This window comes from Epinephelus lanceolatus, chromosome 18 (genome assembly GCF_041903045.1).
Source record: "Epinephelus lanceolatus isolate andai-2023 chromosome 18, ASM4190304v1, whole genome shotgun sequence".
Lineage (NCBI taxonomy): Eukaryota > Metazoa > Chordata > Actinopteri > Perciformes > Serranidae > Epinephelus > Epinephelus lanceolatus.
This window is the reverse complement of record NC_135751.1, coordinates 31,593,583-31,617,453: the sequence shown is the minus strand read 5'-3', so window position 1 is coordinate 31,617,453 and position 23,871 is coordinate 31,593,583. Positions and strand designations below refer to the sequence as shown.

General features: G+C 34.8%; 1 protein-coding gene across 1 annotated transcript; it reads right to left on the bottom strand.

Moving 5' to 3' along the window:
- Window positions 1–456: 456 nt before the first annotated feature.
- On the bottom strand, window positions 457–21,413 carry cdr2l (cerebellar degeneration-related protein 2-like). The gene is made up of 5 exons (XM_033644943.2): window positions 21,079–21,413; window positions 15,965–16,077; window positions 15,279–15,427; window positions 14,794–14,958; window positions 457–2,286 (listed from the first exon to the last, which is right to left on the bottom strand). Exons 1-5 carry the CDS (start codon window positions 21,155–21,157, stop codon window positions 1,356–1,358), a joined length of 1,437 nt encoding a protein of 478 aa, XP_033500834.1. The 5' UTR covers window positions 21,158–21,413; the 3' UTR covers window positions 457–1,355.
- Between the last annotated feature and the right edge of the window lie 2,458 nt (window positions 21,414–23,871).

Here is a 23,871-nt window from a genome sequence, read left to right as displayed (position 1 = left end):
TTTTCCCACAATGTCTAAATTTGCTTAATATTCTGCCATGATGATAAATATTTCAGATAAAACGAAGCTAGGCTCTCTGTCACAACTTTAGAGATTTCAGAACAAGACTCCTCCTTGAGTGACACTAATACACAAAACAGACCGGAACAAGTGAAAGATAAGGAAAAACATTTAGCTTCTCTGCAGGGTCTTTGCCATAATGCTGTCAAACTCTTGTCACAACAATCTGAGCCTGTCAGTGGCAAAAACAAGCACTTAAAATTGATGTATACTGACGATGCATAATTGTCCATAGGAATTACATTGCAGTCTCATTCACCGTTGCAGCTGCATCGCTCTTAATACTGGACCGATTTTAAGAATTGTTTCCATTCATCACTTAGACTCAAGAACATGGGAAAGTTGGGTCCAAGTGAAAAAATACCACAGTTTCTCTTTAACAGTAAAGGAACATGGTCGATACACTTCTTATTTTAATCAACAGAAAACCTTTAAATGGCCTTCAACAAGAACAACGTTGACAATGAAATGGTAACACGTAGAACTGATGATGTTGTAATGTCTGAAATGATCAAACGCATCCCCGACACAGCGATCATTCCCCTGCAGCTTGTAATGCATGCTGTAAAAGCACCACAGAGGCATCTCCACCTGTTCAGGCATCATCTCCGTCACATGACATAATAAACCATTTAAGTAAACAAATTGTCCTCAAACACGTAACACAGTACACTTTGGCAGCTGTCCTGAAGGATTTGGCCTTCCAACAAATTCAGAACACAGTTAAATATCACTCTGCTGCATCTTCAAGCAACTTCAAGCTGGTTTAAAAGCTCGTGTGATTTTAGTTTAAACCTGCTTTTTAAGACTTATTTAGCACTTAGTGTTTATTAGACAGATGCATGCTTCAAATGCTGTAAGTAGTTTCAAAGCCAATGGCTGTTCTTTTTTCTCTTTTTTAAGTATTATTTGGCTTAATTGTTGCTTTCTATGAATAAAAAATAATAGTTAAATCATTTCTGCAGTAGCACATCTCAATTACAAATACTACATCACACACTACACTGTCCTAAGACAGAAACAAACTCTCTGTTCTGATTATCTGTCGGGTATGGTCACTCAGAAAAAGGCATTTCATCCACATCAACGATCTTCCATCCATGTAGGGAGATATAACATTTGGCAGTTTCAGATTAATCAGCCTCCACCGCTAACAATATGCATCATTAATCAACCAACGCCATGACTACAGGCATCCACCCGCAAGTCAGGAGTGGTGAAATGTAGGACGAGAAGCCTTCACAACAGTGAGGTAAATTAAATCATGTGCAGTCACTGTTTTCAGCAGCTCCAGCTCATTTGTGACCCTTCCTGCTCTTGGTGGAGTTCATGTCACTCTTGGTCTTCTGTAAGCGGGAGAAGATCTCTTTGAACAGGGCTTTGTACTCCGGCGTGTTCTGGCTGAGCCGTTTGTCCACCTGCTCTACCTGCCTGCTGATCCCCTCCAGTGCCTCTGGGGTGGAGGGAGTTTGAGGGGGTGTGGGAGGGGTGGCGACGGCCCCTGATGTCGAAGGTCCCGCAGAGATCATGCTGTACTCCTTCATGGAGGGGTCCCTGGAGACAGGTCGCGAGGTCTGCACCTCAGCATGGCACAGGCTCTCCTCATGACGCCGGCACTTCCCCAGCAGCTCCTCATACTTCTCCAGCAGGGCGTGGTACTGCTCGTCCACCTCCCGCAGGATGGACATGCCACGTTTGCGCACACCATTAGCATGGAGGGCGTAGCTGCCCTGGCGCCTACCTGAGGCGTCACGGGCTGAGATGGCGTTCAGAGCTGTGTCGCTGCAGCTCTTCCTCACTGGGCCTCCCTGCTGCCCTGGTCCTCCTGCCTCACCTCCGTCACCTCCCTCCTCCAGCGCCACGCTCTCCTCTGGGGTGTCTGTCTCAGGGCCGTTGCTAAGCAGCGTCTCCAAGCCGTCCTCCATACCCCCGATCAGACACACCCTGGACTTCCTGAGCTGCTGCATCTCCTGGAGCTCAGCCTCCAGCTCCTGGACCCGCAGCTGGCAGCCCTCAGCTCCTAAAAGACGCTGTTCCAGACGCTCAAACTCCTGCAGCACAGCAGCACACTCCCGCTCAGCGCCCTCCCTCTGAGAGCGCTCTGTGGCCACAGCTGTGCGCAGGGAAGACACGATGTCTCTCAGGCGCTCATTCTCCTCATCTACTGGACGTCGTTCAGCCAGGTCCACACTGCCTGGGTTGGCCAAAAGGAAACCATCTTCATACCTGATGAAAGACAAGTATTACATCATCAGACTGAGATTTAAAGCACAGTTTCATAAATACTTTATAACTACACAATCATACAATCAGTGAACCAACCAAAGGGATCATGAGATCGATCATAAATCATGACATCATATTAAGATTATAGATTATCCTATGACTTTTTAATAATTTTCTGTTTAGTATACAACACTATTAATTTTTATGAAATGACTTTTTTGTGACATTTTTGGATGTCATACTATACTATGACTTTTATTTATGATATTTTGGATGTCATACTATACTATGACTTTTATTTATGATATTTTGGATGTCATACTATACTATGACTTTTTTTTATGATATTTTGGATGTCATACTATACAATGAGTTTTTTTATGATATTTTGGATGTCATACTATACTATGACTTTTTTATGATATTTTGGATGTCATACTATGCTATGACTTTTTAATGATATTTTGGATGTCATACTATACTATGACCTTTTTATGATATTTTGGATGTCATATTATACTATGACTTTTTTTTATGATATTTTGGATGTCATACAATACTATGACTTTTTTTTATGATATTTTGGATGTCATACTATACTATGACCTTTTTATGATATTTTGGATGTCATACTATACTATGACTTTTTTTTATGATATTTTGGATGTCATACTATACTATGACTTTTTTTTATGATATTTTGGATGTCATACTATACTATGACTTTTTTTTATGATATTTTGGATGTCATACTATACTATGACTTTTTAATGATATTTTGGATGTCATACTATACTATGACTTTTTTAATGATATTTTGGATGTCATACTATACTATGACTTTTTTAATGATATTTTGGATGTCATACTATACTATGACTTTTTTATGATATTTTGGATGTCATACTATACTATGACTTTTTTAATGATATTTTGGATGTCATACTATACTATGACTTTTTAATGATATTTTGGATGTCATACTATACTATGACTTTTTTAATGATATTTTGGATGTCATACTATACTATGACCTTTTTATGATATTTTGGATGTCATGCCATACTATGACTTTTTAATGATATTTTGGATGTCATACTATGCTATGACCTTTTTATGATATTTTGGATGTCATGCCATACTATGACTTTTTTATGACATTTTGGATGTCATACTATACTATGACTTTTTTAATGATATTTTGGATGTCATACTATACTATGACCTTTTTATGATATTTTGGATGTCATGCCATACTATGACTTTTTTATGACATTTTGGATGTCATACTATACTATGACTTTTTTAATGATATTTTGGATGTCATACTATACTATGACTTTTTTATGATATTTTGGATGTCATACTATGCTATGACCTTTTTACGATATTTTGGATGTCATGCCATACTATGACTTTTTTATGACATTTTGGATGTCATACTATACTATGACTTTTTTAATGATATTTTGGATGTCATACTATACTATGACTTTTTTAATGATATTTTGGATGTCATACTATACTATGACCTTTTTATGATATTTTGGATGTCATACTATACTATGACTTTTTTATGACATTTTGGATGTCATACTATACTATGACTTTTTTATGACATTTTGGATGTCATACTATACTATGACTTTTTTAATGATATTTTGGATGTCATACTATACTATGACTTTTTTATGATATTTTGGATGTCATACTATACTATGACCTTTTTATGATATCTTGGATGTCATACTATACTATGACTTTTTAATGATATTTTGGATGTCATACTATACTATGACTTTTTTTTAATGATATTTTGGATGTCATACTATACTATGACTTTTTTTAATGATATTTTGGATGTCATACTATACTATGACCTTTTTATGATATTTTGGATGTCATACTATACTATGACTTTTTTAATGATATTTTGGATGTCATACTATACTATGACCTTTTTATGATATTTTGGATGTCATACTATACTATGACTTTTTAATGATATTTTGGATGTCATACTATACTATGACTTTTTTTTAATGATATTTTGGATGTCATACTATACTATGACTTTTTTTAATGATATTTTGGATGTCATACTATACTATGACCTTTTTATGATATTTTGGATGTCATACTATACTATGACTTTTTTAATGATATTTTGGATGTCATACTATACTATGACTTTTTAATGATATTTTGGATGTCATACTATACTATGACTTTTTTAATGATATTTTGGATGTCATGCTATACTATGACTTTTTAATGATATTTTGGATGTCATGCTATACTGACTTTTTTTAATGATATTTTGGATGTCATACTATACTATGACTTTTTTTAATGATATTTTGGATATCATGCCATACTATGAGTTTTTTTAATGATATTTTGGATGTCATACTATACTATGACTTTTTTATGATATTTTGGATGTCATACTATACTATGACTTTTTTTAATGATATTTTGGATGTCATACTATACTATGACTTTTTTTTTATGATATTTTGGATGTCATACTATACTATGACTTTTTAATGATATTTTGGATGTCATACTATACTATGACTTTTTTAATGATATTTTGGATATCATGCCATACTATGAGTTTTTTTAATGATATTTTGGATGTCATACTATACTATGACTTTTTTTTTATGATATTTTGGATGTCATACTATACTATGACTTTTTTTTATGATATTTTGGATGTCATACTATACTATGACTTTTTTTAATGATATTTTGGATATCATGCCATACTATGAGTTTTTTTAATGATATTTTGGATGTCATACTATACTATGACTTTTTTTTTATGATATTTTGGATGTCATACTATACTATGACTTTTTAATGATATTTTGGATGTCATACTATACTATGACTTTTTTAATGATATTTTGGATGTCATACTATACTATGACCTTTTTATGATATTTTGGATGTCATACTATACTATGACTTTTATTTATGATATTTTGGACGCCATACTATACTATGACTTTTTAATGATATTTTGAATGTCATACTATACTATGACTTTTTTTAATGATATTTTGGATGTCATACTATACTATGACTTTTTTTAATGATATTTTGGATATCATGCCATACTATGAGTTTTTTTAATGATATTTTGGATGTCATACTATACTATGACTTTTTTTTTATGATATTTTGGATGTCATACTATACTATGACTTTTTAATGATATTTTGGATGTCATACTATACTATGACTTTTTTAATGATATTTTGGATGTCATACTATACTATGACCTTTTTATGATATTTTGGATGTCATACTATACTATGACTTTTTTAATGATATTTTGGATGTCATACTATACTATGACTTTTTTAATGATATTTTGGATGTCATACTATACTATGACTTTTTTTTAATGATATTTTGGATGTCATACTATACTATGACTTTTTAATGATATTTTGAATGTCATACTATACTATGACCTTTTTATGATATTTTGGATGTCATACTATACTATGACTTTTTTTTATGATATTTTGGATGTCATACTATACTATGACTTTTTTTTATGATATTTTGGATGTCATACTATACTATGACCTTTTTATGATATTTTGGATGTCATACTATACTATGTTTTTTTTTTATGATATTTTGGATGTCATACTATACTATGACTTTTTTAATGATATTTTGGATGTCATACTATACTATGACCTTTTTATGGTATTTTGGATGTCATGCCATACTATGACTTTTTAATGATATTTTGGATGTCATACTATACTATAACCTTTTTATGATATTTTGGATGTCATGCCATACTATGACTTTTTTATGACATTTTGGATGTCATACTATACTATGACTTTTTTAATGATATTTTGGATGTCATACTATACTATGACCTTTTTATGATATTTTGGATGTCATGCTATACTATGACTTTTTTATGATATTTTGGATGTCATGCTATACTATGATTGTTTTATGATATTTTGGATGTCATACTATACTATGACTTTTTTATGATATTTTGGATGTCATACTATACTATGACCTTTTTATGATATTTTGGATGTCATACTATACTATGACTTTTTAATGATATTTTGGATGTCATACTATACTATGACTTTTTTAATGATATTTTGGATGTCATACTATACTATGACTTTTTTAATGATATTTTGGATGTCATACTATACTATGACCTTTTTATGGTATTTTGGATGTCATGCCATACTATGACTTTTTAATGATATTTTGGATGTCATACTATACTATGACCTTTTTATGATATTTTGGATGTCATGCCATACTATGACTTTTTTATGACATTTTGGATGTCATACTATACTATGACTTTTTTAATGATATTTTGGATGTCATACTATACTATGACTTTTTTATGACATTTTGGATGTCATACTATACTATGACTTTTTTAATGATATTTTGGATGTCATACTATACTATGACTTTTTTTATGATATTTTGGATGTCATACTATACTATGACTTTTTTAATGATATTTTGGATGTCATACTATACTATGACTTTTTAATGATATTTTGGATGTCATACTATACTATAACCTTTTTATGATATTTTGGATGTCATGCCATACTATGACTTTTTTATGACATTTTGGATGTCATACTATACTATGACTTTTTTAATGATATTTTGGATGTCATACTATACTATGACCTTTTTATGATATTTTGGATGTCATGCTATACTATGACTTTTTTATGATATTTTGGATGTCATGCTATACTATGATTGTTTTATGATATTTTGGATGTCATACTATACTATGACTTTTTTTATGATATTTTGGATGTCATACTATACTATGACCTTTTTATGATATTTTGGATGTCATACTATACTATGACTTTTTTTATGATATTTTGGATGTCATACTATACTATGACTTTTTAATGATATTTTGGATGTCATACTATACTATGACTTTTTTAATGATATTTTGGATGTCATACTATACTATGACCTTTTTATGGTATTTTGGATGTCATGCCATACTATGACTTTTTAATGATATTTTGGATGTCATACTATACTATGACCTTTTTATGATATTTTGGATGTCATGCCATACTATGACTTTTTTATGACATTTTGGATGTCATACTATACTATGACTTTTTTAATGATATTTTGGATGTCATACTATACTATGACTTTTTTATGACATTTTGGATGTCATACTATACTATGACTTTTTTAATGATATTTTGGATGTCATACTATACTATGACTTTTTTATGACATTTTGGATGTCATACTATACTATGACTTTTTTAATGATATTTTGGATGTCATACTATACTATGACTTTTTTATGACATTTTGGATGTCATACTATACTATGACTTTTTTTTATGATATTTTGGATGTCATACTATACTATGACTTTTTAATGATATTTTGGATGTCATACTATACTATGACTTTTTTATGATATTTTGGATGTCATACTATACTATGACTTTTTTTTAATGATATTTTGGATGTCATACTATACTATGACTTTTTTTAATGATATTTTGGATGTCATACTATACTATGACCTTTTTATGATATTTTGGATGTCATACTATACTATGACTTTTTTAATGATATTTTGGATGTCATACTATACTATGACTTTTTAATGATATTTTGGATGTCATGCTATACTGACTTTTTTTAATGATATTTTGGATGTCATACTATACTATGACTTTTTTTAATGATATTTTGGATATCATGCCATACTATGAGTTTTTTTAATGATATTTTGGATGTCATACTATACTATGACTTTTTTATGATATTTTGGATGTCATACTATACTATGACTTTTTTAATGATATTTTGGATGTCATACTATACTATGACTTTTTTTAATGATATTTTGGATATCATGCCATACTATGAGTTTTTTTAATGATATTTTGGATGTCATACTATACTATGACTTTTTTATGATATTTTGGATATCATGCTATACTATGACTTTTTTATGATATTTTGGATGTCATACTATACTGACTTTTTTTAATGATATTTTGGATATCATGCCATACTATGAGTTTTTTTAATGATATTTTGGATGTCATGCTATACTATGACTTTTTTAATGATATTTTGGATATCATGTCATACTATGACTTTTTTTAATGATATTTTGGATGTCATACTATACTGACTTTTTTAATGATATTTTGGATATCATGCCATACTATGAGTTTTTTTAATGATATTTTGGATGTCATGCTATACTATGACTTTTTTTTATGATATTTTGGATATCATGTCATACTATGACTTTTTTTAATGATATTTTGGATGTCATACTATACTATGACTTTTTTTAATGATATTTTGGATATCATGCTATACTATGACTTTTTTTAATGATATTTTGGATGTCATACTATACTATGACTTTTTTATGATATTTTGGATGTCATGCTATACTATGACCTTTTTATGATATTTTGGATGTCATACTATACTATGATTTTTTTATGATATTTTGGATGTCATACTATACTATGACTTTTTTATGATATTTTGGATGTCATACTATACTATGACCTTTTTATGATATTTTGGATGTCATACTATACTATGATTTTTTTATGATATTTTGGATGTCATACTATACTATGACTTTTTAATGATATTTTGGATGTCATACTATACTATGACTTTTTTATGATATTTTGGATGTCATACTATACTATGACTTTTTTATGATATTTTGGATGTCATACTATACTATGATTGTTTTATGATATTTTGGATGTCATACTATACTATGACTTTTTTAATGAAATTTTGGATATCATGCTATACTATGACTTTTTTTAATGATATTTTGGATGTCATACTATACTATGACTTTTTTATGATATTTTGGATGTCATGCTATACTATGATTGTTTTATGATATTTTGGATGTCATACTATACTATGACTTTTTAATGATATTTTGGATGTCATACTATACTATGACTTTTTTATGATATTTTGGATGTCATACTATACTATGACCTTTTTATGATATTTTGGATGTCATACTATACTATGACTTTTTTATGATATTTTGGATGTCATGCCATACTATGACTTTTTTATGACATTTTGGATGTCATACTATACTATGACTTTTTTAATGATATTTTGGATGTCATACTATACTATGACCTTTTTATGATATTTTGGATGTCATGCTATACTATGACTTTTTTATGATATTTTGGATGTCATGCTATACTATGATTGTTTTATGATATTTTGGATGTCATACTATACTATGACTTTTTTTTATGATATTTTGGATGTCATACTATACTATGACCTTTTTATGATATTTTGGATGTCATACTATACTATGACTTTTTTTATGATATTTTGGATGTCATACTATACTATGACTTTTTAATGATATTTTGGATGTCATACTATACTATGACTTTTTTAATGATATTTTGGATGTCATACTATACTATGACTTTTTTAATGATATTTTGGATGTCATACTATACTATGACCTTTTTATGGTATTTTGGATGTCATGCCATACTATGACTTTTTAATGATATTTTGGATGTCATACTATACTATGACCTTTTTATGATATTTTGGATGTCATGCCATACTATGACTTTTTTATGACATTTTGGATGTCATACTATACTATGACTTTTTTAATGATATTTTGGATGTCATACTATACTATGACTTTTTTATGACATTTTGGATGTCATACTATACTATGACTTTTTTAATGATATTTTGGATGTCATACTATACTATGACTTTTTTATGACATTTTGGATGTCATACTATACTATGACTTTTTTAATGATATTTTGGATGTCATACTATACTATGACTTTTTTATGACATTTTGGATGTCATACTATACTATGACTTTTTTTTATGATATTTTGGATGTCATACTATACTATGACTTTTTAATGATATTTTGGATGTCATACTATACTATGACTTTTTTATGATATTTTGGATGTCATACTATACTATGACTTTTTTTTAATGATATTTTGGATGTCATACTATACTATGACTTTTTTTAATGATATTTTGGATGTCATACTATACTATGACCTTTTTATGATATTTTGGATGTCATACTATACTATGACTTTTTTAATGATATTTTGGATGTCATACTATACTATGACTTTTTAATGATATTTTGGATGTCATGCTATACTGACTTTTTTTAATGATATTTTGGATGTCATACTATACTATGACTTTTTTTAATGATATTTTGGATATCATGCCATACTATGAGTTTTTTTAATGATATTTTGGATATCATGCCATACTATGAGTTTTTTTAATGATATTTTGGATGTCATACTATACTATGACTTTTTTATGATATTTTGGATATCATGCTATACTATGACTTTTTTATGATATTTTGGATGTCATACTATACTGACTTTTTTTAATGATATTTTGGATATCATGCCATACTATGAGTTTTTTTAATGATATTTTGGATGTCATGCTATACTATGACTTTTTTAATGATATTTTGGATATCATGTCATACTATGACTTTTTTTAATGATATTTTGGATGTCATACTATACTGACTTTTTTAATGATATTTTGGATATCATGCCATACTATGAGTTTTTTTAATGATATTTTGGATGTCATGCTATACTATGACTTTTTTTTATGATATTTTGGATATCATGTCATACTATGACTTTTTTTAATGATATTTTGGATGTCATACTATACTATGACTTTTTTTAATGATATTTTGGATATCATGCTATACTATGACTTTTTTTAATGATATTTTGGATGTCATACTATACTATGACTTTTTTATGATATTTTGGATGTCATGCTATACTATGACCTTTTTATGATATTTTGGATGTCATACTATACTATGATTTTTTTATGATATTTTGGATGTCATACTATACTATGACTTTTTTATGATATTTTGGATGTCATACTATACTATGACCTTTTTATGATATTTTGGATGTCATACTATACTATGATTTTTTTATGATATTTTGGATGTCATACTATACTATGACTTTTTAATGATATTTTGGATGTCATACTATACTATGACTTTTTTATGATATTTTGGATGTCATACTATACTATGACTTTTTTATGATATTTTGGATGTCATACTATACTATGATTGTTTTATGATATTTTGGATGTCATACTATACTATGACTTTTTTAATGAAATTTTGGATATCATGCTATACTATGACTTTTTTTAATGATATTTTGGATGTCATACTATACTATGACTTTTTTATGATATTTTGGATGTCATGCTATACTATGATTGTTTTATGATATTTTGGATGTCATACTATACTATGACTTTTTAATGATATTTTGGATGTCATACTATACTATGACTTTTTTATGATATTTTGGATGTCATACTATACTATGACCTTTTTATGATATTTTGGATGTCATACTATACTATGACTTTTTTATGATATTTTGGATGTCATACTATACTATGACTTTTTAATGATATTTTGGATGTCATACTATACTATGACTTTTTTATGATATTTTGGATGTCATACTATACTATGACTTTTTTAATGATATTTTGGATGTCATACTATACTATGACTTTTTTTAATGATATTTTGGATGTCATACTATACTATGACCTTTTTATGATATTTTGGATGTCATACTATACTATGACTTTTTTAATGATATTTTGGATGTCATACTATACTATGACCTTTTTATGATATTTTGGATGTCATACTATACTATGACTTTTTAATGATATTTTGGATGTCATACTATACTATGACTTTTTTTTAATGATATTTTGGATGTCATACTATACTATGACTTTTTTTAATGATATTTTGGATGTCATACTATACTATGACCTTTTTATGATATTTTGGATGTCATACTATACTATGACTTTTTTAATGATATTTTGGATGTCATACTATACTATGACTTTTTAATGATATTTTGGATGTCATACTATACTATGACTTTTTTAATGATATTTTGGATGTCATGCTATACTATGACTTTTTAATGATATTTTGGATGTCATGCTATACTGACTTTTTTTAATGATATTTTGGATGTCATACTATACTATGACTTTTTTTAATGATATTTTGGATATCATGCCATACTATGAGTTTTTTTAATGATATTTTGGATGTCATACTATACTATGACTTTTTTATGATATTTTGGATGTCATACTATACTATGACTTTTTTAATGATATTTTGGATGTCATACTATACTATGACTTTTTTTAATGATATTTTGGATATCATGCCATACTATGAGTTTTTTTAATGATATTTTGGATGTCATACTATACTATGACTTTTTTATGATATTTTGGATATCATGCTATACTATGACTTTTTTATGATATTTTGGATGTCATACTATACTGACTTTTTTTAATGATATTTTGGATATCATGCCATACTATGAGTTTTTTTAATGATATTTTGGATGTCATGCTATACTATGACTTTTTTAATGATATTTTGGATATCATGTCATACTATGACTTTTTTTAATGATATTTTGGATGTCATACTATACTGACTTTTTTAATGATATTTTGGATATCATGCCATACTATGAGTTTTTTTAATGATATTTTGGATGTCATGCTATACTATGACTTTTTTTTATGATATTTTGGATATCATGTCATACTATGACTTTTTTTAATGATATTTTGGATGTCATACTATACTATGACTTTTTTTAATGATATTTTGGATATCATGCTATACTATGACTTTTTTTAATGATATTTTGGATGTCATACTATACTATGACTTTTTTATGATATTTTGGATGTCATGCTATACTATGACCTTTTTATGATATTTTGGATGTCATACTATACTATGATTTTTTTATGATATTTTGGATGTCATACTATACTATGACTTTTTTATGATATTTTGGATGTCATACTATACTATGACCTTTTTATGATATTTTGGATGTCATACTATACTATGATTTTTTTATGATATTTTGGATGTCATACTATACTATGACTTTTTAATGATATTTTGGATGTCATACTATACTATGACTTTTTTATGATATTTTGGATGTCATACTATACTATGACTTTTTTATGATATTTTGGATGTCATACTATACTATGATTGTTTTATGATATTTTGGATGTCATACTATACTATGACTTTTTTAATGAAATTTTGGATATCATGCTATACTATGACTTTTTTTAATGATATTTTGGATGTCATACTATACTATGACTTTTTTATGATATTTTGGATGTCATGCTATACTATGATTGTTTTATGATATTTTGGATGTCATACTATACTATGACTTTTTAATGATATTTTGGATGTCATACTATACTATGACTTTTTTATGATATTTTGGATGTCATACTATACTATGACCTTTTTATGATATTTTGGATGTCATACTATACTATGACTTTTTTATGATATTTTGGATGTCATACTATACTATGACTTTTTAATGATATTTTGGATGTCATACTATACTATGACTTTTTTATGATATTTTGGATGTCATACTATACTATGACTTTTTTAATGATATTTTGGATGTCATACTATACTATGACTTTTTTTTTATGATATTTTGGTTGTCATACTATACTATGACTTTTTTATGATATTTTGGATGTCATGCTATACTATGATTGTTTTATGATATTTTGGATGTCATACTATACTATGACTTTTTAATGATATTTTGGATGTCATACTATACTATGACTTTTTTATGATATTTTGGATGTCATACTATACTATGACCTTTTTATGATATTTTGGATGTCATACTATACTATGACTTTTTTATGATATTTTGGATGTCATACTATACTATGACTTTTTAATGATATTTTGGATGTCATACTATACTATGACTTTTTTATGATATTTTGGATGTCATACTATACTATGACTTTTTTAATGATATTTTGGATGTCATACTATACTATGACTTTTTTTTTATGATATTTTGGTTGTCATACTATACTATGACTTTTTTATGATATTTTGGATGTCATACTATTTTTCGTAAATGTTACATTTTGACTTCTTATATTACATTTTTATGACATATTATAAATTTGATGATACAATAACTTTTATAGTAAAGTAATATGTCAAAACTATATTTGACTACATTTTGGCAAAATATGTAAATATGATTTCTGGCTTTGCAGACGTGTGCAGTCTGATAATTACTGGAGAATCATTTTAATCAACCCATCATCTATGCTGCAGAAGCCTCACTTCATATGTATTGCATGCAGTAAGCATTACTAACATACTGATCTGTGTGAACAAAGTGCTTTTTTGTACATGTATATTGTCCATTAGAAAATAAAATTCTGACAGTTAGTGACCTTGGTGCGGTGCAGAGTTCTTTGAGGCAGGGGAAGGAGTGCACAGTCTTGCGGCGTTCCTTCTTCTCTCTACGGACCCTCAGCTCCTCCAGAGTTCTTAGCTCCTCCACCCGAGTTGTAAGGCTGTCAACCTGACTCTGCAAGGTCTCCATGGTGCCCTCCAACCTGTGCACACACAAATGTTTTTTCAGTGCTGCTTGTCATTATTATGGTGATGTAATTCTCTGTTTGATTAGCATACCATTATCCTAAAGCTGCAGTGAGCCACTGTTACAACATAAAGAATGTGAAGGAGCATACTCAGAGAGAACAGAGGCAGCCATTGAAATCGTTAGTATTAAGGCCACTAGTATGATTTGTAAGTGCTTTAATCCCTGATCATGATTATGAAATTGTTTAAGAGAGCAAAAATGTTAAGTCCACTAAAGTTGCCCTATTATTTCCTGATGTGTGACATCACTCTTGTTACAGAAATGTATGGTCACCTGTCTATTTTCTGCTGCGAGGCCTTGCTCTCCAGCACCAGTTTCTCGTTGGTGATCTCCAGCTCTCTGGCAGTCACATCCAGCTGTTCGTACACCTTTGCATGCTGCTCGTTCATCTCCCTCAACATATCCAGCTGCTTGGAGAGGTGCTGCAGGGAGACAAGTTCAGCAATTAAATGAGTGGAACAGCAGTTCATCCAACGCATTGATATGTCAGCTTTATGTCATTTTGATGGCATACTAAGCTATGACTTTTTATATAGCTTTTTTTTTAACACACTTGTGACCACTTGTACAGTGTAAATTTAATGACACCTATCTCTTGTTTCTGTGGACGCTGAATGCACTTCTTTTAAGCCATGTTGGACTCAACCAAACAAATGCATTGTGATGTGTTTGGCAGCAAGTCTAAAAGACACTGATGTGACACACAGCAGACATTTGCACTTGTCTGAAACACACTCATGACAGTAACAGTATTTTTTTGTTTGATGTGATTCACTCAGAGTTGTGTTCTGTGTCTGTATCTGAGTACACTTATCCTCAGCCAAACTTCTGACTAATAAGGACTCGGGTCCTTTCATGTTCACAGAACAAACACTTCTGGTTCTTTTTGCTGTTTTTTTTTTTCTTTCCCAGTGCTCCGATAATTAGCTTGCAGAGAACAATATGTGGGACAAGCGTACCTCTATCTCTTGCACTTGCTCCTCATTGTTGATGTACATCTGTTGTAGGGAGTCCTCCAGCTCCTTGTTGCGTTCCAGGAGGGTCTTGCCGAGTTCGGCTGCCAAGTGCAGGTCTGACGGGAGCCAGGAAAGCAGAACAGACATAAACAGCAGAAAGTGGTGGATTAAACGAAGTGTCCAACTTCTTTTAAAGGATTTGAACAAGTGATTTGAAGAGAAGCTTTCACTGCAGCTGAGGCACCCTCCCTGATCAGACTACCTTGATTTAATGATGAATTTAAGATGGGGAAACATAACATCCTGTCCTTGATTAAAACCTCTGAGGTTTCTAAAATACTGATTTTTCTGACAAGTTGTGTTCATGAAAGCTAACTGACACAAACCTGTAGCCATCTGCACACCAGGGGGTTCTGAACACTGATACCAGTGCAGACACCACCCTCACAGTCACTGTGTTTTTACAACACAGCTTGAAACATACATTATTCATCTCCTCTGCTGAAAAAAAGCCTAGCTGGGCTGAGGAGGAGGAAGAGGAGGAGGAGAAGAATCCTGCTGGCTCTGCATACTTGGAGCGCCTAACAACACAGCAGTGGAGGAGTGGAGAGACGGGAAGACACAGAGGGAGCCATTGACACCCATTACTGGACATGAATGCAGTGTTTTATCACCACAGCGCTGGGCGTGAGCGATGACAAGAACACACACACGTGCGACACTGTAGGTGTGAAACACAAGAGATTGGATGTAGTTTACTGAGTTACTGTATGCCTGAATGCACCTGGAATCCCTCTGTTTAATCTTGTATACTTTAAGGGACATTTTACCCTAAAATCAAAAGTACATATTTTTCCTTTTAACTGTAGTGCTATTCCTCAATCTAGATTGTTTTTGTGTTGTCGCTGCATATGTATGCAGAATCTGGAGGCAACACGACAAGATTGTGGTTTTGAAAGTGTTCTGCTTTTTATTTGTAGTCTGTTTGTAGAGTAGTGTTGACAATCACATTTGAACGCCAGGTGCTGGAGCCTATCCCAGCTGACATTGGGTGAGAGGCGGGGTACACCCTGGACAGGTCACCAGACTATCACAGGGCTGACACATAGAGACAGACAACCATTCACACTCACATTCACACCTACGGACAATTTAGAGTCACCAATTAACCTGCATGTCTTTGGACTGTGGGAGGAAGCAGGAGTACCCGGAGAAAACCCACGCTGACACGGGGAGAACATGTAAACTCTGCACAGAAGGGCTCCTCCACCCTGGGTTCAAACAACGAACCCTCTTGCTGTCAGGTGACAATGCTAACCAGTGCACCACCGTGCCGCCCGCCATGTAAATCCAATGTACTGGATCAGCCCGAAAGATTGAAGTAGGTGTAGCTGTGGCTGGACTTGCCCACCATACTTACGTGATGGGTCCAGAAGCCGAAGTTAGCACCTAGCAATGAATTGTTAGCTTAAGAGAAGCAGTTAAATTTAAGGTTAAGGAAAGGGTAAGGGTTACATCTCGGTATTATAAGGTGAATCATGTCTTCGTATAATGAATAACATAAATGAATAAAGTAATGTATTGCCACGTCTGGCCGGATATATTTATTTACTACAACGTTGCATTGTGGCAGGGTTCAAATAAGTTACCACTGCATTGGTGCGTTTGTCTTGTACTGGTTTGTAGGAGCGTGTCATGGAATGTATAAACGGGATGTAGCTGCAGCTATATGTTGTGAAATATTGGCCCTTGCCCCCAAAGGCTTATTGTCATCTCACCAATTGCAATCTACACTGATGAACAGCACTACAGGTAAGAGGAAAAATATGTGCTTTTAATTTCTGGGTGAACTGTTCCTTTAACAGGCATCATCAGCTTACATGCATAGGTAGTTACATTTGCCTCCAATGCTGCGGAGGGAGGCAGGGACAGGCTGTAACTTCCTGTTTCAACAAAGCAGAACTGATAAGAGAACACTGGTGAGTGATAATGAGCTGAGAGTGTGTGAGGAGAGAGCACAGCGAGGCCTTCAGCCCCCGAGGTCCAACTCAGTCACAGCGCTGCTTTTGCTCCAGAGGGTCGACACGTGCCGGGTCTTAGTTATGTAATTTCAGAATTGTGCACCCGTATGAGAGAAGCAAGAGGCTGTGCTGAGGAAATACCAACCACCACACATCTAATGGCTGTCACAGTGATGACATCTATCCAAAACTGCCCTCACGTTCACTCGCATGACGACAAAAACATAACATCACCACACCACCATCTGCCCAGACAGACTTCATATGTTTGCCAGATCATAATGGACACAGGGGTCACCAAATCTCAGAGCTGGCAGACCAGAAGTTGCATAACAGCAGCATTTCTGGGGCAAAATCATGAGCGCATGCAGGATGGTGTGTGTGTGAAGCCTCCGATCTGACCCCAAAGCCTAGAATCTCTGATCCCCACTAAGGAGGTCTGGTCTGGGGCTCCCTAATCAGATCAGCGAGGGGCTTAATGACTTCAAGCTCCATGCGGAATAATGCTGAGATGAGATACAGACTGCATGGCGACACGCGCATAAATACTATACACACACACAGCAGAATCCACCTGCCTCTGCGTACAATGCGATGATGAGACGCAAAGCTGCTTTAGCTCTCTGGGTCAGCAGGTAATCAGGGGATGGGGTGATGCTGAGGCGAGCAGAGGGACACACTCGCCAGGACGCACATCTCTGCTCTGAGACACACTGTCGATGAAAGTGCATCCATTTAACTGGACACACACTGCTGCATCTCATTATGCAAATGTAAAAAGGCAACACCTCTGATAGATTTCCTGCCTTCCATGTTCATTTAAGGTCACAGGCACGACTGGACATGAAGATTACAAGACAATGGGCCCCTGGGCATGGATATGCAAATGGCCCCACCTTCAGTTTAGTTTCATTTATTTCACTCATTTTCCGACTTGTAAAACTGAAATATACTGGTAGATGGACAATACATAAACATTAAGTTAAAGCTTTTTGAGCATCCATCCATTTTCATCGGCTTATCCAAGGCTGGGTCGTGTGGGCAGCAGGCCAAGCAAAGCACCCCAGACGTCCCTCTCCTCTCCTGGAGGACCAAGGAGTTTCCAGGCCAGATAAGATATGTAATCCCTCCAGCGTGTTCTGGGTCTGCCATGGGGCCTCCTACCAGTGGGACGTGCCCAAAACACAACGGGAGGCTCCCAGGAGGCATCCTTGTCAGATGCCCGAACCACCTCAACTGACCCCTTTTGTCGCCAAGGAGCAGCGGCTCTACTCCGAGCTCCCTCCAGATGTCCGAGCTCCTTACCCTATCTCTAAGGCTGAGCCCAGCCACCCCACAGAGGAAACTCATTTCAGCCGCTTGTATCCACGATCTCATTCTTTCGGTCACTACCCAGAGCTCATGACCATAGGTGAGGGTTGGGACGTAAATGGACCAGTAAATCAAAAGCTTTGCCTTCCAGCTCAGCTCCCTCTTCACCACGACAAACCGGCGCAGTACCTGCATCAATGCAGAAGCCACCCCAAACCGCCGATCCATCTCACACTCCATTCTACCCTCACTCGTGAACAAGACCCCGAGATACTTGAACTCCCTCGCTTGAGGCAGTAACTCTCTCCCAACCCAGAGGGGGCCATGCACCTGTTTCCGGCAGAGAACCCTGGCCACTGATTTGGAGGTGCTGACTTTCATCCCGACTGCTTCACACTCGGCTGCAAACCGCTCCAGTGCATGCTGGAGGTCATGGTGACAACACAAAACAAAACAGGAGCCACAAAGATGCAGGCTGAAGCCTTAGCTTATTACACCTACCCTTTTAACATTCATTGTTTATAGGCCCAAATATCCCAACACATATCATGTAGCCTCTGGTGTTCATACTTCAGTTTCATATTTGTTAATCATCTTGCTTTCTAACTATCAACATGGGTTTAGTAGTAGTCGATCTACATTCTCTGACAATCTCTTATTGGAAATGACTTCCAGATATAGTCTGCTAACACGCTGTTGTTTGCTTTGTACATTAGCGACGCTATTTTAAAATCCACAAGTTCACTAAATTTGAGTGCCTGTGATATTTATGAATAATTTATTCGTCGTTTTGCGATAATCGGCTCTGTTAATGACTCTGATGGCTCTCTCCTGAAGCAAGGAAATCAGATTTGGGATTGTTTTATATGTTTTTCCCCAGAATTTACATGAAAGTATCAAAAGAATGGTCCACTATATGTCATGAATTTGAGTCAAGAATGCCTTTTGCTTTATTCAATATTGCGATGGACTTTGATATTTTGGTTTTTTATATGTTCTCCTATACTCTTTCTATCTCAATATCATCTATCAGAATTTGTACTTGCTCCTACATTGGAGCATAACACACACTTTGAGGGTGTTTTGCCTCTTTTTAATCATCATTTTGCATTTTTCTGTAGTTGTAATGCATCTGTTTGTGGTTTTGCATCTCCTCGTGGTCATTTCGAGTCTCCTCCTGATCAGTATGTGTTAATTTGAGTGACATTTCCCAGTTACAGGACAAGGTTTGGCCTGGACAGTAATCTAATCATGCTGCTGGCCTGTTTCCAGGTGTCACACAATCGATCATTGCTTCAACATTTCTGCATTTTCCCCACACACACGCACACCATGAATAATGCCACACATCCTCACAGATGCTTTCACATCCCTCTGAATACAGTGTTGATGGATTAAATAAAGAAAAGCCAGGAGGAGAGGAGTGCTGGGATGTAAGATGTGACCCTGCAGATGAAACAGAGGCAACATTCACTCAGTCAGACAGCAGGACTATTCTGGGAAACATCACTGACAAGATCACAATAATTGGCAGAGGAGGGGAGACACAGAGACAGACACATACATGCTTTACTGTCTTCATAGTGCGCGCACTCGTGCATGAAATGTGCTTTACAGTGGATGCAACCTCCTCCCTGCGTTTCCATCCATCCACCCCCTCCTGCATGAATCCGTTCATCCCAAACGCCAACACCAGTGACTGTGACGGGGCATTGTTACATCCACACACACACACACACACACACTCACACACACAACCCTTACACAGGAGGACTGATGTCTCACCTTGCTCCAGGTCCCGCTGGTCGTACCACGGCTCCTCTTCCTCCGTCACAAACTCCTCCATCCTTCCTGCACGGAGCATCGATGCTGATGAACTTCTCCTCTTCCTCCTCACCGGTGATGTGCTCTGCTAATTCACGGACGGCTCCCCCGGAAGTGACAGCAAACAACAGCCTCCCCCCAAGTGTGTAACCTTCTGAGATAAATGCCTTGGAGAGAAAATCCCGGCAGGCAGCGCACCTGCTCCTTCTTCTTCTTCTTGAATCGTCTGCTGCCACAATCCAAACTACTTCCGGTCGTTCACACCTGCAGGGCCGGGATAAAACAGTCCGTGCAGCAGCTGGTGGAGGTGGAGAGTGTTCCAGTGTGTCTTGTGTTGGTCTCATCAGTGTTTGATGTGCAGCAGCAGCACGGCCTTGCAGACGCAGGTTGGCAGCTCGCTCGCTGCTCAGTGGCTGAACGCTGCTGCTGCATTCAAGTGCTGTCGGAAATGCGTTTTCAGATGTGGGCATTTCAACTTCTAATCCTCCTGCTGCAGCCCGGCAGAAATATTTCAATACTGCTTTGACTCCATCATGAAGCAAGCTTATTTTAAGCTGAAATTTGACATTAATGTCATATTATTTTCATATCCAGCTGTTTGCAAGCCACAAAGTGAACTAGGCTACATCCACACACTAGATGCCCTATAGTCTACACCATAGTTTTAAGGTGCAGAAATTTAACCTCCTGAGACCGCACTTTTGTTTGGTATGCATTTTTAATTTCTCCTAGCTAAATGGGATCAGCAGGACCTTCATTCATTCATTCATTCATTCATTCATTCATTCATTTCTTATAACCACATCCTGTTAGGGGTTGCTGGAGCCTATCCCAGCTGACATTGGGTGAGAGGCGGGGTACACCCTGGACAGGTCACCAGACTATCACAGGGCTGACACATAGAGACAGACAACCATTCACACTCACATTCACACCTACGGACAATTTAGAGTCACCAATTAACCTGCATGTCTTTGGACTGTGGGAGGAAGCTGGAGCACCTGGAGAAAACCCACGCTGACACGGGGAGAACTTCAACTCAGCACAGAAGAGCAGCTCCACCCAGGGTTCGAACCCCCAACCTGGATTCGAACCGGAGGCAACAATACTAACCCCTGCACCAATGTGCTGTCCTGATTAGTATCTCAGTAGGACCTGATTAGAATAAAAACAACTAGACATTGTCAATGATGATAAAGTCCCAGTGTCCTCAAATGAGTACTTCCTAATTAACAGTATCTTAGCTTGTTGCTGTTACTAAAATTAGTCACATTTGTATTCCATATCAAACTACAGTGGTTAGCATTGTCGCCTCTCAGCAAGATGGTTCATGGTTCAAACCCTCCTGTGCAGAGTTTGCATGTTCTCCCCGTGTCAGTGTGGGTTTCCTCTACTCCAGCTTCCTCCCACAGTCCAAAGACATGCAGGTTAATTGGTGACTCTAAATTGTCCGTAGGTGTGAATGTGAGTGTGAATGGTTGTCTGTCTCTATGTGTCAGCCCTGTGATAGTCTGGTGACCTGTCCAGGGTGTACCCTGCCTCTGACCCAATGTCAGCTGGGATAGGCTCCAGCCCCTCGTGACCCTTAACAGGATAGGCTGTTATGGAAAATGTATGAATGGATGAATGAACATTACTACCAGGTGCTGGGCTAGCTACCCATCCACAAACATTAACATTAAACTGCTCATTCTGTGTTTCTACTGCTTTTAATCATCAAGCCTGTTTGTTTTAATGAGGAGGGGACCTCTGCAAATATTCAGCTCCTGGTAAAAACCTCTTGAACAATGAATACTGACAGAATCCCAAAAAGGAGCTCCTGCTTGGCACATAGGAAAGGTTTGAGCTGCTTGCTATCTGCAATCTTCACAGCAAGATGCTACTTGATCCTGGCCTGGCTCCTCTCAGGATCTGTAAAATACAGCTTTTTAATGCTAGAAGACTAATCCAATACCACACAACAAATATGGGGCCAGGTAAACATGTATGTTTAGGAATATGCAACATAGTGCTTGACCCACTCCGTGACATGCTGGTCAGGTACAGGAGAACATCCAGTGCAAGACGCATTCCTCTGAAATGCATCACAGAGTGCCACAGGAAGTCATTTCTGCCTGTGACCATCAAATTTTTAACTCTTCCCTTGGAGTGTCTGACAGTAGATTCTGGCCCTTGGACTTATTATTTAACCCGTCACAGAGCTTTACAGCATACAACACCCCTCTGTCCTCAGATCCTCACAGTGGATAAGGAAAAACTCCTCAAATAAAAACCTTTAATGGGGAAAAAGGTAGAAACCTCAGGAGGAGCACCTGAGGAGGGATCCCTCTTCCAGAACGGACAGAGGTGCAATAGATGACATATGAGAGATGTAAGAGAGGTGTACGGCAAATAGTAATGACGACAGCATTAATTTGGTAATAATATTGTAGTAATAATGATATTTTGGTCATTACAGTCAGAAGTTGAAATTAACCCTTACATGGAACACCACAGACTCTACTGCCATGTTTTCCTTATTAAATGTAAAGATTTTTTACTCTGAACATCACTACTTTTCTATTGAAATGAATGTAGGACATTAAAAGCCCTAAGTTACAGTGGGCACCTGAATGCAGCACAGTGAAGGTGACGTCACCGTCTATTTGACAGCGTCCCCGGCACGGACATCTCCTCCCTCCCTTCCTCCCGCTCCTTCCCCCTTAAGTCTAATTGTCCACTTGAAGACATGAGCATAGATGAATTAACACACTG

What these genes read in the sequence shown, in the direction of transcription:
- cdr2l (XM_033644943.2), bottom strand. Translation starts at nt 21,157, where the DNA reads ATGCTCCGTGCAGGAAGGATGGAGGAGTTTGTGACGGAGGAAGAGGAG. An exon ending in AGCAAGTGCAAGAGATAGAG is followed by an intron (nt 15,428 to 15,964) that starts GTACGCTTGTCC and finishes GTCTCCCTGCAG; the next exon opens with CACCTCTCCAAGCAGCTGGA. An exon ending in GAACTCTGCACCGCACCAAG is followed by an intron (nt 2,287 to 14,793) that starts GTCACTAACTGT and finishes GTCTTTCATCAG; the next exon opens with GTATGAAGATGGTTTCCTTT.